The sequence below is a fragment of the Pelobates fuscus genome, chromosome 1 (genome assembly GCF_036172605.1).
Source record: "Pelobates fuscus isolate aPelFus1 chromosome 1, aPelFus1.pri, whole genome shotgun sequence".
In the NCBI taxonomy this organism is placed as follows: domain Eukaryota; kingdom Metazoa; phylum Chordata; class Amphibia; order Anura; family Pelobatidae; genus Pelobates; species Pelobates fuscus.
Genome location: NC_086317.1, coordinates 3,640,672 through 3,656,126, shown reverse-complemented (window position 1 = coordinate 3,656,126; position 15,455 = coordinate 3,640,672). Strand labels below are relative to the sequence as shown.

Here is a 15,455-nt window from a genome sequence, read left to right as displayed (position 1 = left end):
CTACTGTACAAATTAATGTGAATCCCTCCCTTGCATGGGAGAAACCTTTAAAAGGAGTTTGTGTGATTAAAAGTTCAGTTCTTCTCCTGATGCTGTGTGTCGTCCAGTCATTGGGATTGATGTTGGGATATTGTTGGATTGTTTTGCCTGCTGGAATTATTGCCTTATGGATTTGTAATACTTGTTCCTGAGCCTCACTGGGATCTTAAGTGGAGATTGGCTGTGGAATATCAGCTCTCCGCTACAATTAGCAATCTCTTCTCTGATTGTAGAGATCTTCTCAGTGAAGTGAGATGCAAAGTTTGTGGCGGACAAGGTGGTAGAAGGAGAAGAAAAGCATCAAAAGTGTGAAATAGGTGTTTGGGTTGATGGGACAGTGTGCTTATGAGGGTGTTAAAGTAATTTACTTTTGCAGCGGAAAGAGCCAGGCTGTAGGAGCGCAGCATAAATTTATAGTGGAGGAAGTCAGCTGCAAAGTGAGACTTTCTCCAGCAGCATTCAGCAGTTCTGGAACATTTTTGAAGGTAACGGGTCAGCTTGGTGTGCAAGGTTTGATGTAAAATGTTAGCATATGGTGGTCAGACAAAGGAAATGGAACAGTGGAGAGATCAGAGGTGGTACAGAGATTGGTGAAGATGAGGTCAAGAGTGTTTCCTGCTGTATGAGTTGCTGAAGTAGACAACTGCGTGAGGCCGAAGGAGGAGGTTACAGAGAGCAGACTGGAGGCATCAGAGCAGTTGAGGATGTTAATTGGGATGTTAAAGTCCCCAAGTATGAGGGAGGGAGTGCTAGAGGAGAGAAAGTGGGGTAGCCAGGAAAAAAAGTGTTCAGTGAATAGCCTAGGATGACTGGGGGTTCAGCGGATGGGGGGGCAATTGATGATGGCAATTCTTAAAGGAGTGGGCTTAAAAAGGCAGACAGTGTGAACTTCAAAGGAAGTAAAGGAAAGGGCAGGGGCAAGAAGGATAGGTTGAAGGGTATATTGAGGGGAGAGAAGGTTGCCTACACTGCCTCCAATATATTATATATATTTATCATATTAATAAGTAGGCATGTGCATGGGGAAAATTTTCAGTTCGGTTCGGCATTCCGAAATTCGGGACTTCAGCAATTCGGCACTTCGGCATTTCAGAATTTCGGGACTTCGGCACTTCTCTTGCAGCCGCTTAGTAGATAACTCCCTAATTCCCACAGTATCAGGGAGCTATCTACTAAAAGGCTGAAAGACCTGAATTAGTCTTTCAACCTGTGGCTGCTCACTGTTAAAATAAATAAATAAATAAATAGGGCCCTCCCTCCCGCGATGCGCGAGGTGGGGCTTTTAAACTAAAGAGGGGACCTATTGCCCCCCCCGGCCCCCACCCCTGAGCGGTGGGTGGGGGACCTAAATACTAATAAGGGGGGGCCTAATGTCCTCCCCCCGGCCCCCACCCCTGAGCGGTGGGTGGGGGCCCTAAATACTAATTCTGGGTTCTTTGGAATTTTCCCACGCTGTGTAATTTGATTCATAACTCTCTGATTGGTTACTTAATCCACCAATCAGAGTGTTATGAGTCAAATTACACAGCGTGGGAAAATTCCAAAGAACTTTCCCACGCCGTGTAAAATGCCACAGAGCTCTCTGATTGGTGGATTTCAAGCCAACCAATCAGAGTGCTGTGACAGGTAAATATAAAGACTTACCAGTCAGTCTCTTCATTTACCTGTCAGAGCACTCTGATTGGATGGCTTAAACCCACCAATCAGAGTGCTCTGAGCCTAATTGCAGGGCGGGGCAAGGCTTTATAAGCCTTCCCCCGCCCTGCAGAGCTCAGTCTGCGCAGAGCCCTCGCCGGGTGAAAATGCATTATTATTTCTTTTTTTTTTTTTTATTGCGTCGGTTATTATGGATTTTTATTTGGCCTTTTTTGGGGCTGAAAAAAGAAGATTTTAGAAGAAAGAAAACATCCAATGGTAAGTTTTATTTTTTTTACAGGTACTTAGTTAAATGATCCCCCCCCTCATTATTTTTAGGGTGAGGAGGGTAGGTAGGGGGTTAATTTTTTTGGGAGGGGGTGACTAGGGGTTTGGGGACCCCTAGGGGTAACATTTTTATTTAGGGCCTCCACCCGCCGCTCATGGGCCGGGGGGAGGACAATAGGTCCCCCCCTATTGGTATTTAGGGCCCCCACCCACCTCTCAGGGGTGGGGGCCAGGACCTTAGGTCCCCCCTAATTAGTATTTAGGCCCCCAACCCACCGCTCAGGGGTGGGGTCGGACATTAGGTCCCCCCCCTTATTTTACTGTAGGGCCCCCACCCATTGCTCAGGGGTGGGGGCCGGGGGGAGGACATTAGGTCCCCCCTTATTAGTATTTAAGGCCCCCACCCACCGCTCAGGGGTGGGGGCCAGGGGGAGGACCTTAGGTCCCCCCTTATTAGTATTCAAGGCCCCCACCCGCCACTCAAGGGTGGGGGCCAGGGGGGAGGACATTAGGTCCCCCCCTTATTATTATTTAGGGCCCCCATGTACCGCTCAGGGGTGGGGGCCAGGGGGGAGGACATTAGGTTCCCTCTTATTCCAATTCAGGGCCCCCACCACCGCTCAGGGGTGGGGGCCAGGGGGGAGGACATTAGGCCCCCCTTATTAGTATTTAGGGCCCCCATCCGCCGCTTAGGGGTGGGGGCCCAGAGGGAGGACAATAGGTCCCCCCCCATTATTTTACATTAGGGCCACAGGCGGCTCACTGTTTAATAGACATGCCCCTACTCGCGGTATAGCGAGTAGGGGCATAATTTACTAATACTAAGTAATTTTTACTTCGTATTAGTAAATGTGGCTGAAAGACCAATTTAGGTCTTTCAGCCTTTTAGTAGATAGCTCTCTAATACCGTGGGAATTAGGGAGTTATCTACTTATTCATTCCTGTCATTACATTGACTGGCTAAGTAACTTACATTTTATATGAATGTATGTTACTTGATTGTTGTAAGTGTTGCAAATGCTTACAGCTGAATCCTGGCTATGTTTGTATACTTTTTATTTAAAATTGTATACAATGTAACATTCTTCTTCTTTCACTGGGTAAGTATATTAGTACTTAGGCAATACTGTGCTTCGGAACTTCGGCACTTCAGAAATTCGGTAATTTCTGAACTTCGGGAACCTCGGCAATTCGGACATTCGGAAGTACCCGAATGTCCGAATTCCCGAAATTCGGCCGAATTCATATTCGGACCGAAACGAATTGCACATGTCTATTAATAAGTTAAGTTAAATGTTTTATGATATTGTTGGTTACTTTAATAAGGCTGTGGTCTGTTTATGTTCTGCATCTCATGATTATTGGTTGGTCAGGTGGGATCTTGGGAGAGGATGATGGGGTCGATATGCACGGTCCCCACTACCTTCGCAAATGAACCGCTGCGTCCTTCCCTATAAATAGTAATAAAACAGGAACATGAAATAACATTCCCAAACGTCGCTTTTGAAGCCCCGCTGAAAAGGAAACTTTCCACGTATCTTTTCATTCAATGCCTTTAGGAGTCACCAATGCCCCTTCCCCATTTTTGGATGTACATCATTCTGGCATACTCCTGAAAACTGTGACCAAATATAGGAAAGAGATATTGGAGGTGTGACGTTAGTCACTGTCACTGGGGATGGAAGACAGGCACTCTTTGTCTGTCCCCAGATTACCCTGTCCCTCCTCAATCTCCCATCAGCCCTTGCTATTGTTTGACCCCACCCTTCCTTATTTGCATGTAAATGAGGCTGTTGGGGGCTTAAATATCTGTGCTATGTGTGGCGAAAGTACCCTCGCCATTGGTTTTTGGAGGGGCCTCCTGCCTTGTGACTATGGCCCCTGTGTTAAACCCTGGTTAAAAATACTGTGTGTGCCTTTTTGGACTTACATGGCCACACTTCGAACTCTTGAAGCGGCACTTCGAACTCCCGAAACAAATCGAAGCGGCAGTTCGCATTACCGAACAACCGCATGAACCAGAGACCACCCTGGAGCTTGTTAACACCTATTAACAACTTGGAACGTTTCTCACCGCAGTGTTCTAATAGTTCGTCTGGGTGGCCGCAATTCCTATGGACAACCACGAGGTGGCGGCCATCTTGTTCACATCAAAGCAGGCAGAGTTGTTTGGGCATGTATCTAATGGAACTAAAATCAGACACAGAAACTCCGAACACCGCTGGACTTACATCATCGCCTGCGTTCGATTCTATTCAACTTAGAAGGGCACTGTTCGTGAGATCATTCGTCTGGATGAGGGAAACAAGCTCCAGGGTAAGACTTTGACTCTGTTTGGTAGTTTTCAAACTACCTAATTAGACTGACCGCAAGCCCTGATTCTCTGGAACTGTTTTGGGCATGGTACCATGCTTGCGGTTGATCAAATAAATGAAATACTTAATTTCTGACCCCTGAACTGATCTAGGTGATTTTTGGATATGTTGGTCACCCAAATCAGGGCTATCAGGGGATGTTACATTTGTGGGGATATCTTTTGGAACTTTTAAGAAATGTGTGTTTTTTCTGCCTGGAGATAAATAGGTTAATACAATAGGTTAATACAATATCTGACTCAATTATCTCCCAGCTAGAGGGGTGGGATTGTATGCTGTGTGTTGGAGTGCCTTACATTGTAAATGTGTTGTTATTGGTTTGGAAGTTTGTGTCCCTGTCCCCAACAAGGTCCATGTGGGTGTACCCCTTGCATGGGGATTGTCATATAAGGCCAGTGTGGCTTCCATTAAACCAGTTTTCTTCACACTCAACACGCAGCCTCGTCTCGTGATTGTAGGGAACAGCTATACCAGCTTTAATCCATGCTCCTGTCCCGTCTAGGCCCTTATGATCTGCTGAAGACTTATGTCTATCTTCTGTCCGTACTCCCACCTCTGATGCTCGCCTTCAAGACTTCTCGAGGGCTGCACCGTTCCTGTGGAACTCGCTTCCCTCCTCCATTAGATGCTCACCCAGTCTCCACTCCTTCAAATAAATCATTAAAAACTCACTTCTTCATAAAAGCTTTTCTATTAAACTGCTAATAGCTCCTGACTGATTCCTCTTCTGCAACTGTCACTAGTCTAATACTATCCTTACTTTTTGTGTCACTATACCCCACTCCCTCTAGCATGTAAGCGCATTGAGCAGAGCCCTCAACCCCTCTGTTCCTGTGTGTCCAACTTGTCTGGTTACAACTACATGTCTGTTTGTCCACCCATTGTAAAGCGCTGCGGAATTTGATGGCGCTATATAAATAATAACATAATAATAATGCTCCTGGGATTGCTCTTTAGATTACTATACTGGCTATAATCACTAGCTCTTTTAAGAGCTACACAGCCAGACCAGCTGGAAGAGAGGCCTTCCCACTGTGTGCTGGATCCAGGAGTTTGATCCAGGGTGAGTAGGGACCGCAAGACGCCAGCCAAGCTGCGGCGGTTAGGGGGGCTAAGGTGCTGATGGTGTCCGGTGCGGTGCTTATGGTCCTCAGCATCAGCTGGGAAGCATCGATTGGTGGAGGCACCCAGTCGGGGTGCCAAGCAGTCCATCACAATATGTCTAGTAAAGTCAGTTGCGGTTTTAACCTTCACCATGTGTCGTCTGGTGTTGGATATAATTTGCTGATTGAAAGTGTGTCCAGAGTTATAAAGATAGTAGCCTGGTCCAGGGTGGAAAAGGCCCTCCGTGATCCCACTAAAGCCTCAGCGACTGGGTCTGAAGTGCCCCAGGGTCCCTGATAGCTACGAGGAAGCAGACTTGACGGAGGTATTCGTTCGGAGTACTGGAGCTCCGTCACAGGAGAAGATCTGTGCGCATGTAAATTAAAAATGGTTGCTGTGGTAGCTTTAATTTCTAGTTTGTTTTAGCCAATCCAAAGTGTGTCAAAAGAGACCAGTTGGCTGTTATTATAAAGGTGCACGATTCTCTAAAGTTCAGAATTCTCAAAAGCTCAGATCTGGTGGAAAGGATTGTTCCACAGTAAGGGTGATGGCAGACAAGGTAGCTGGTATTTAAAACATAGTCTGTCTCAAATATGTAGTGATGGTATATGGACCTGAGGCTACGGAAAATAATTTGTCATTTAATATGCCATCAAGTAAGGGACTAAATTCAGATTCCCTGGATCTCAGACTGTGTTTGGTTGTGGACCTTTCAACGCCTTGCCTCTCCAGATGTGGATGTGGTCAGAATTGATGTCACTCAAACACAACTCCTTTCTTAAGGCTGCAGTGGGTCCTACACAAGTCCAACACTGAACCTAATGTCCTTTCCTCAGGCTGAGACAGGTTGAGCTGCTTTCAGCAAGTTGTAAACCTCCACATCCAAAGCATGCTGGCCTATGGCAATATGGACCTCCTGCTTCTTTTCTGGAGTTCATTTCTGCTCTCATCTCCTCCGGGTTTCTCCTACATTCCCAGTGAATGGTGTTGCTGTCCTAATAGTGAACTGCTACGTGCTTTAAATATCTGTCGGTAACTTGTCAAACCATGTACAAACAGTTGGCTGGATAAAGAGGAAGAACATATTTTGCATTGTAATACCAACTCATAGCAGGTTTTTACAGTATTTACTTGTATCTTTGAAATAGAAGATCAAGGCTCTCAAAGGTTCCATTAACCTTCTATTAAATCTATTAAGCCTTTACTCTATAAGAACCTTTAAGCGGCTGGACATTCTATGTCAAATATAGAAGTGATTTTGGGATTCGCCAACCAAGTGGTCGGGAGCACCTACTTTCTTTTGGCACGCTGTGAGAGCCATGAGTTCAGATCTTTCTTTATATGGAATTTCTACACTGTATTTACTGGCTAGGAGAGCCAACAGATGGCTGAGGTTTGGTCTCTTACCAGAAAGGTTGCAGGAGGAGATGGCCCTGTGGAGAAGTGCCTGGAAGACGCTGACCACGCGGGCCGGGAGCAAGTCCCCCTGAATGTTGACATCACTTTCATGCCAGTGGGGTGTGCTTTTTTGGAACTGTTCCACCTCCAACCATTGGTGTAGTTTCTCAGGCTCCATAACTGGAGTCAGCAGACGGACACCGCTTGGGGTATAGTAGCGCCAACGCCTGGTACTCCTCTGCCGGAATCCACTTAGACCCCGAAGTGGCACAGTGACCAAGAACTGGGAAGGAGCCACAACCTGTACAAATGAGGAGGGCAGCAGGTCAAGAACCTAACTAAATAATAATTTATCAGAATATATATTCAGTATAAACAAACTTAAAACAAGCACCATAAGGGTCAGATGTGACCTGTCCTAACAGATTCCATGGTGGCCCTAGCCAGAACCTGTATCGGCCCTTTTCAGACTCCGTGGCAGCCTAAGCCAGAACCTGTATTGGCCCTTGTGAGACTCAGTGGTGGCCCTAGCTAGAACCTGTATTGGCCCTTTTCAGACTCCGTGGCAGCCCTAGCCAGAACCTGTATCAAGCCTAATCAGACTCTGTGGCAGCCCTAGCTAGAACCTGTATCAGCCCTTGTCAGACTCTGTGGCAGCCCTAGCCAGAACCTGTATCGGCCCTTGTCAGACTCTGTGGCAGCTCTAGCCAGAACCTCTATCGGCCCTTGTCAGACTCTGTGGCCACCCTAGTCAGAACCCTTTATTGGCCCTTGTCAGACTCCGTGGTGGCCTTAGCCAGAACCTGTATTGGCCCTTGTCAGACTCTGTGGCGGCTTTAGCCAAAACCTGTATTGGCTCTTGTCAGACTCAGTGGCAGCCCTAGCCAGAACCTGTATTGGCCCTTGTCAGACTCTGTGGCAGCTCTAGCCAGATCCTCTATCGGCCCTTGTCAGACTCTGTGGTGTCTTTAGCCAGACCTGTATCGGCCCTTGTCAGACTCAGTGGCAGCCCTAGCCAGAACCTGTATTGGCCCTTGTCAGACTCTGTGGCAGCCCTAGCCAGACCTGTATCGGCCCTTGTCAGACTCCGTGGGGGCCCAAGTGGTCTGACAGAGGCCACACTCTTTTCCTGGAGAAGATCTGCCACCAAGGGGACAAGGAGTAACCAGAGAGAAAGTTAAACAAATCTACCATAAGACTGTGATAAACAAGCACACAGAAAGTATTATGTTCTGGAGAAATGCTGGATATATGACGCTGCTCCGGTCTGTGTTTGCGCAGTAATGATGTTTATTAATAAATCACTAATAGCGCTAAAATAAATATTCTGTTAGCGTCCAGGCCCTGGGGAGATAGCGCAGCTTAGCAGACAAGGGCACATGTATGAGAGTGGGGATTGATGCGTGTGATTGTTGTGTATGAATGTGTGGGTGGGATTATGTGGTGTGTGAGTTTGGTGGGGGTGGTCTTACCTCAGTGCCACTTGGGATTCGGACCAGCAGACAGCTTCCTGTCCTCCTGCTCCTGTTTGTCCTGGCCCTGTAGTCAATCTGCTTGAGCGATGGAGGTTAAGGCTATCCTGGCTTCCCTCAGGGCTGCTGCTGCGCTGGATGGTGGCCGGCTCCTTCGTGAGCACTATGCTCGCCTAAATCAGGGTATGGCTGCCGGCATGTTTCCCCCCGGTAGTCAGGCTGCTTCAGGGGCCTCCCCTGTGGTCCCTGCTCCGGGGGGCCGCACTAGCACCGGCCAGCGTTCCCACCCGCCGGTTAGACTCTCCTCGGGCCCGGTTGAGGAGTAGGAGCCCGGGCCGAGGCATCGCCAGGCCAGCGTGTCTGAGGCTCCAGACACGCGGCCTTCTACTACCGCGTAGGATGCATGGCCTACTTCTGCCTTCTGGACATGCGGCTCCCCCTCCTGCAGCAGCATCACAGCCTGTGGCCTCCAGCATTTGGGATCGGGCCAGAAGCAGTACGAGGCGGGCAGCACGTCCCACGAGGTGTGTGGCGGCCCAGAGGCCTTCACGATCGCCACGTGGCAGGCGCAACAGCAGAGCTGTGTCTGGGGCCCGAGTGGTGAGTAGGAACTACAGGGCCACACGGGGTACCACGGTACCGTCGTTGGAGGTTGGAGGGGGACCTCTCATGGGTCGGGGGTCTCCTCTGCCAGTGAGGATGGCTCTCGTGGGTCTCTCTCCCCAGTCCCCCCTTCAGTTTCTTCCCTCCCCCCTCTCTTGCCCCTGTGCCCCTCCTTCTGCTTTCCAGAGGGCCCCAATGGTCTCTGGGGGCCCGCCCCCTGTTTTTCCCTTCTGTCTCCACCAGTCCCTCTGTTCCTTCCCCTTCACCACTCTGTGTCCTCCCTCCCCCCTTCTTTTTCCTCCCCTGCTCTTACCTCTGTTCCTGTGCCTTCTGGGTCTTCTCTATCCTCTGTTATGCTCCCTCTGGGTCCCCTCTTCTCTATGCTGATCACTTACCTTGGCTGCCTCCTGGTGTGGAGCGTGGGCTCACATCCTCTCTGTTGCTCTTCTCACAGGACCTGGCTGTAGTTCCTAGAAATGCCCAGCAGGTGGTGCCTCGTACACCTTTGAGGAACACAGTGGAAGCTGGAATTCAGAGTAATCTGCCTGGACCTTCTACGCTTGTTATGCCGTGGTCGGATCGCCGGGCATCGGCTGGTGAGTACGGCGTTCCTTCTTCTTTTATTTAGTCTGTTCCCGTGTTGGGGGGTTCCTTTCAGGCCTGCGTTTTTTTTTTAGAGCAGTGGGAGCAGGGAGTAAAAATTAGCGGGGAGTCCACTCTGGATAGTCAGCTCAGGACAGTTTGGACCCCAGCTCAATTGCCCCCTACTGCGCAGTCCTCGGGGCTCCCGGTGTCTGTCGCGGTAGTTGGTAGTGGTCCATTGCCTTCGGCAACATCAGGACCTCCTTTACCTGTGGTGTCCTGCGCAGTACCTAGTGCTGTCGGATGTGGCTCGGGGCGCTACTTCTATGCGCTGGTCTGGCACGCTTGGCTTGCATTTGAAACAAGAAACTAGGGAGAAGATTTGAAAAGGGGATTTCCTAGAGATATTTTCCCTCCTGCCACTGGAGGAAGATCCAACCCTTGGTTGAGAGGGATGGTAAGGACTCCGAAAAGGACAAGGAAAAATACAGATATTGGAAAATCCCCAAGACGTTTGGGAATTGGATCCAGGCATTCTTCTATCCTGGCTAGCGTCGTTGGGGAGAGGGCTCCCCAAGAATGTTCCATGTTGTTCTGCTATCAGGACACTATCTGGAACCCGTGTCGTTCCTATGGAGGGCTGGGTTGGTGGAGGTACGACAAGCAATTTCATCAGCGGCTGGCGGTGCGACCCTCATTGTCATGGGACTAGATGGACAAAAGCCTCTGGCTCTCAATTATGACTCGCCTGGCGCCTCAACAAGGTGCTTTTTCTTCCTTTCTTGGGGAGGAGGGGTGCGGTGGGGCAACGTCCTCCTTTCTCATCGGCCCCCAACCAGAGGCCGGGCTGTTGTTGGAAATTTAACAACAGTCACAGTAAGTGGGGGTCCTCGTGTCATTTCAATGGTTAATGGTGCCCATCTCCCGCTGTTTCAAGCGATGCAAAACTGTCAAAAAAGGGGATGTCTGGACTAAGGGTGATGACTCTGGTGGTCGTAAACACGATGCGCCCATGGCTCAACCTTTATAGGAATCGTCAAGCAGCCCGGATCCTATTGGGGGTGTTGAGCTAGGTTTTTGGATCCACTTTTCGGTTCGCCCTCCCTTACTCTCAGTTCGGTCCATACGGGAATTCTCTCAGGTGGCTCCGGAGAAGCTTAACAAGGAAGTAGCCTTTGGCCGTTTGGCCGCGCCCCTTTTGTGTGCCCCCGATGTCCGCTCTGCAGATTTCCCCTTTGGGCGTGATGCCCAAAAAGGAACAGGGTAAATATCGGTATATGATGACATTTCTGCCGGACTCTACCGGGTTTCCTACGCGTTATTTGATGGGACGGTCCACATGGTTAGGGCTGCGGGCCCTGGGGCCTTGCTGGCAAATGTTCCTCATTTCCCAGGTTGTACATTTGACGGTCAGTTTTATGTGGATATGTGCCTCCCTATGGGTTGCTCCCGGTCCTGTTTTATTTTGAGTGCTTTAGCACTTTCCTGGAGTGGATTGTGCGAAGGGAAGCGGGGATCGACTATCTGGATGACTTTCGGTGTGTGGGGCAGACAGAGTCGCTAGTCTGCGCTCTGCTGCTGTGGGTTATTGGGGAAATGTTTCAGCGTTTCGGTGTTCAGTGGCCCATGACAAAACCGTGGGTCCAGTTACATGCCTTAGTTTCCTGGATATTGAGAGCGATTCCGTGGCTGGGGAATGTTGGTTGCCCCTGACTACGGTTCAAGACCTCTGGCAGAAGGTTCGCTGGCTTTGGAGCAACGTGAGATTCAGCTGCGTTGCCTGTAGTCTCTGCTAGGTAAGCTGGACTTCGCCTGTTGTATTTTGCCCATGTGGCTGTCAGGGATTCCTTCTTGGCCTCCTATAATGGTTGCATGTACTGGCAGGCCCCGGAGGTCTGTACCACTGACTTGGAGCCATTTTGGGCTCTCGATGGTGTGCTGACTCTTGACCATTAAGCTGGCAAGCGACAGGGCTCTCGCGGAATCTGGTTGTCCTGGATATCTTCCCCATTCTGATGGCATTGGAGGTGTGGGTTCCCCAACTCACAGACTGGTGGGTAGTTTTCCATTGAGACAATCTGGGGGTGGTGCAGGCTATCAATCAATTGACCGCATCCTCTCCCCTGGTGGTACGCTTGCTGCGGCACCTATTTCTGTGCTGTTTGAATCTTAATGTGTCTGGTAGGGCGGAGCATATCCCGTGAGTGTAACGGACCGTTTTGCACACAAGCGGTTAAAAAACGTTTAGGCGATATTCCCCTTTTCAGATGCACAGGCAGCTACTGCAATCACCAATCTCCTGAATTGCAAACACATGAATTTATCAATCTCCCGACCTGGAACCAGGGGAATGCTCCAAACTCCCGAACAGGAAACACACGAATGCTGTAAACAGCCGAACAGGAAAAACCATACGAACAGCTTACACTCCTGGCAGTCGCACTGTAACAGCATACAATCCAATTCCCCCCAAGAACGAGACGACACTTCGTTTGAGGGTCAAGCAGAGTCTGGTTTACTGGGGCTACCTGCCCGGGTTTTATGCAGGTCTTCCACCTGGTGGACACTCCCCTAGGGGACCAGATGGAAGACTGGGAAACATATTGGACATTGACCAATCACAAGCTTACAATCCCACAATGCATCACAATCCCTCCCTCTCTGTCCTGGAGATAATTGGGAAGTAATCCAATTATCTCCAAGGACAGAGGCAAAACTCCATTAACCACATGGCAGACAAAGGACAATACAAGACATAAAAATACATACTGTTACATTTATCACATAGAACATACACATTCTACCTATCCCCAGATAGCTTAGATCTGAGCGCACATTATTACCGGATGGCGCTCAGATCACATACATACACAGTTCAATCGCCATGGAGCCAAAGTCTTTCATACAGTCTTTTAGTATACGGCTGGGCTCCATGGCATAGCTATCTGGGGTAGCATGGCTTTAACAGTCCGCAGAAAGGCACAAACAAGCCTTTCTGCAGGGAAAAAGAACAGTGTTAAACATGGGGCCATAGTCCAGTGGCAGGAGGCGGGTGACCAGGCTCCTCCAGTGGCCAGTGGCGAGGTTGGTTCCGCCACATTTCTCCCCTTTACCAATCAGACTAACAGGGTATCTGACCTCCTGTCGGTCAGTGCCCAAGTTAGTCCAGCAACCCACCCACAACACATAATCAACAGAGTGGCCCACCCACAAAATTGGTTACTGCACCTGGGGTAGTGGGTAGCTTGTCCATGTCCAGGGGCTCCACCACGGCTCTCGGGTTTACTAGCCCTCGGGATCAGTGGGTTGCTGAGTGGGCAGAGACCAGCGGTACTCTGCCCTGGTGCCAGCGCTACCATGGGAGTAGCCCAACTGAGGAGAAGGGGTAGTAGGCTCCTCGCTCTGGACTTGGTGTTGCTGCTGGAGGGGAAGACAGGCTGTCTCCCCTTTGGATAAACAGCCCTGCTGCTGGGGGACAGGACTGACCATCCCTACCGCCTGTGGTTTGGGCACAGAGACCACGGTCCCATCTGCACCGGTGTGGGGCTTATCATCTCCCCTTGGTGGGCTAGGCTGCCGCTGGGGAAGGGGAACGAGGCTCTCCCCTCCCAGTAGAATACTCTGCCACTGGGAAGCAGGACCGACTGTCCGTACTCCCTGTAGAGAATCGGAAGGTGGGAGTCAGGGTGTTATGTTCCTTATGTTTGCCTTGCTGGTCTCTGGGGTTCATTTCTCTCCACAGTTCCAGTTCCCCCCGGAATATGGATCATAGGACACTCCTATATCTATTGGGCCAGGAGGCGTGCGGCAGTCTGGCGTGGGGATCTTACACCTTCTGAAGCAGAGGTTCGGTGGTTTGGCACCAGAGGCATAAGGTGGGTGCGGCTCCTCCTCGACCTGGTTCAGCTGTCCCTCCTCCTGGGGGTTCCGAGTGTCCTTGTCATCCACCTGGGGTGGGAACGACCTGGGTTTGGTGCCCATATGGGATTTAGTGTCTGTAGCGGAGAGCTGATTTCCCACAGCCTATTTCCGCTGGTAATCCCAGAATGGCTCAGGAACAAGTAGTAAATCCAATAGAGTAGCAGGCACGATCAGTAAGACAATCCAAGAATATCCCATCACCTTTCCCAATAACTGGATGACACACAGTATCAGGAGTAGAACTGAAGCTTTATTCCACATACCCTGCTTTTATGCGGTTCTCCCCTGCAAGGGAGACACCCACAATAATTATTACAGTAACCAATCAAATAGACGTTACCTCCCACATATCTCCTCCCCTCAGCTTAACAGATAACAATTAAAATGTACACATTTTTCCCCAATTCTTGGATGTACCCCAAATATACTAGGTACACCCTGTGGTATCCCCTGATAGCCCTGATGTGGATGAGCAACATATTCAAAAATCACCCAGATCGGACCAGGGGTTCGGGAGTTAGGTGGAAGTAAACTTTTGACCGACCGCACAGGCAGCAGTAGCCGAAATGAGTTCCATACATTTTGGCCTTGCGGTCAGTCTTCTTTCGTGAGCTAAATGTCACGAAAATATCTGCCATCCAGGGCTGAGCTGGCATTTGGATGAATCCCCTTCTTTGTGGGATTCATCCTACCGAACGGCGTGCCGTTCGTGTGTTTCAGTCTGTATTTCTGGAGGTCTTAGTGGTGTTCGCGTAGTCGAGTGTCCGATTTGGGTTCCAGACACTCGATGACCAAACACCGATGAGCGTTCGTATGTTAAGATGGCCGCCGCCACATGTTCGGATGCCGAAATGGCGGCCACCCAGGGACTTTAACAATGCGTTTGTGCTTTTCAATGGGGATGTAATTAAACGAATGGGGAAGTTAATTGCAGCCCCACTTCCTATCAGGGTGGTCTGGTTGTTCGGTACTTTGGTTCGGTTGACAAATGAAGCAGTCCAATGAAGTTTTATATGGCTTTTTAACCGAACAACCAGACGAACGCTTTAACTGTATAATAAATCCAAAAAAGTCTCTATAATAAGTTCAAATGAAAATCTCTGTGATCAAATAAGAAATAAGCAGGAAATATGTTGGACAGCCAGAGGGTTTCTGCTACAGTGTCGGCCGTTAAACGGGACGTGGCAGGCATTCTAGTTTTATTCTAGGATGTATGCCTGGTCTGAGGTTATCGCACGTAATGTCTGGCAGCGCGCTCGGCAATCGGAGTGCCATGGAGCGCTGCTGTCGGAAACTGAACAGGAGGGTTTCTAGATTAGTTTTGGGTGATCGGGGGATTCCGATTCACCAGAGGTTTTTTTGAGCAGATTGCTGCCAATCTATTTTGGGGGATGTGGTGCACTTAGCAGAGGTCGGGCTCAACCTCTGTAATCTCACCCTGCAGGAAGCGGTGGAACAGGTAGAGTGGGTCCCCGCTGATTTTAGGCGTAAAACAGTGGGGTTGTGGCCAGGGGTATGTCCTTGCCAATTAAGTTTGAGGCGGTTATGTAAAAATATGGAATGAGGTGATCAAGTTTCGGGTCTCAAACTCCCCTGCTCTATAGGGTTAGGTTACCTGTTTGGATGTGCCCACCGAGCGAGGAAAAGGTCGGCTGGTGGTAAGCATTGGAAGGAAAAGGAGTTTATGCCGAGGGGGGAGGTGAGATTACGTGGTGCATAGGCTCATGGTCAGTATATTGGCAAGGACGGTTGGGTTATACCATATGACACTATGTGTTAAGTTATTTGTTAAGTTATGGTTATTTATGTTTTGACGTTTGGTTTATAGCAAGTAAAGCTAAAGATTAAAATAAATTATGGATGTGTTATGCAGTATTTGTCATATGTTATAATAAATGATGTGGCCTGTTTTATACATACTACGTTGTCTGTCATTATTTGGGGGGTAATTGGGATAGTTCCATGTTAGTATGCTGCATCACGATTCCGCACTACGTACATGCACGTTTGTTGCAGTTTATTAGTACATTCCCCCTGG

The 15,455-nt window shown here is 49.3% G+C and overlaps 1 protein-coding gene across 1 annotated transcript in view; it reads right to left on the bottom strand.

Annotated features, from left to right (window-relative positions):
- Window positions 1-15,455, bottom strand: part of MAB21L3 (mab-21 like 3) — a 110,814-nt gene that overhangs the window by 44,011 nt on the left and 51,348 nt on the right. The window contains exon 4 of the mRNA XM_063445852.1: window positions 6,849-7,140. Within this exon, the coding sequence (XP_063301922.1) occupies window positions 6,849-7,140 (292 nt within the window). The remainder of the gene's footprint in view (window positions 1-6,848; window positions 7,141-15,455) is intronic.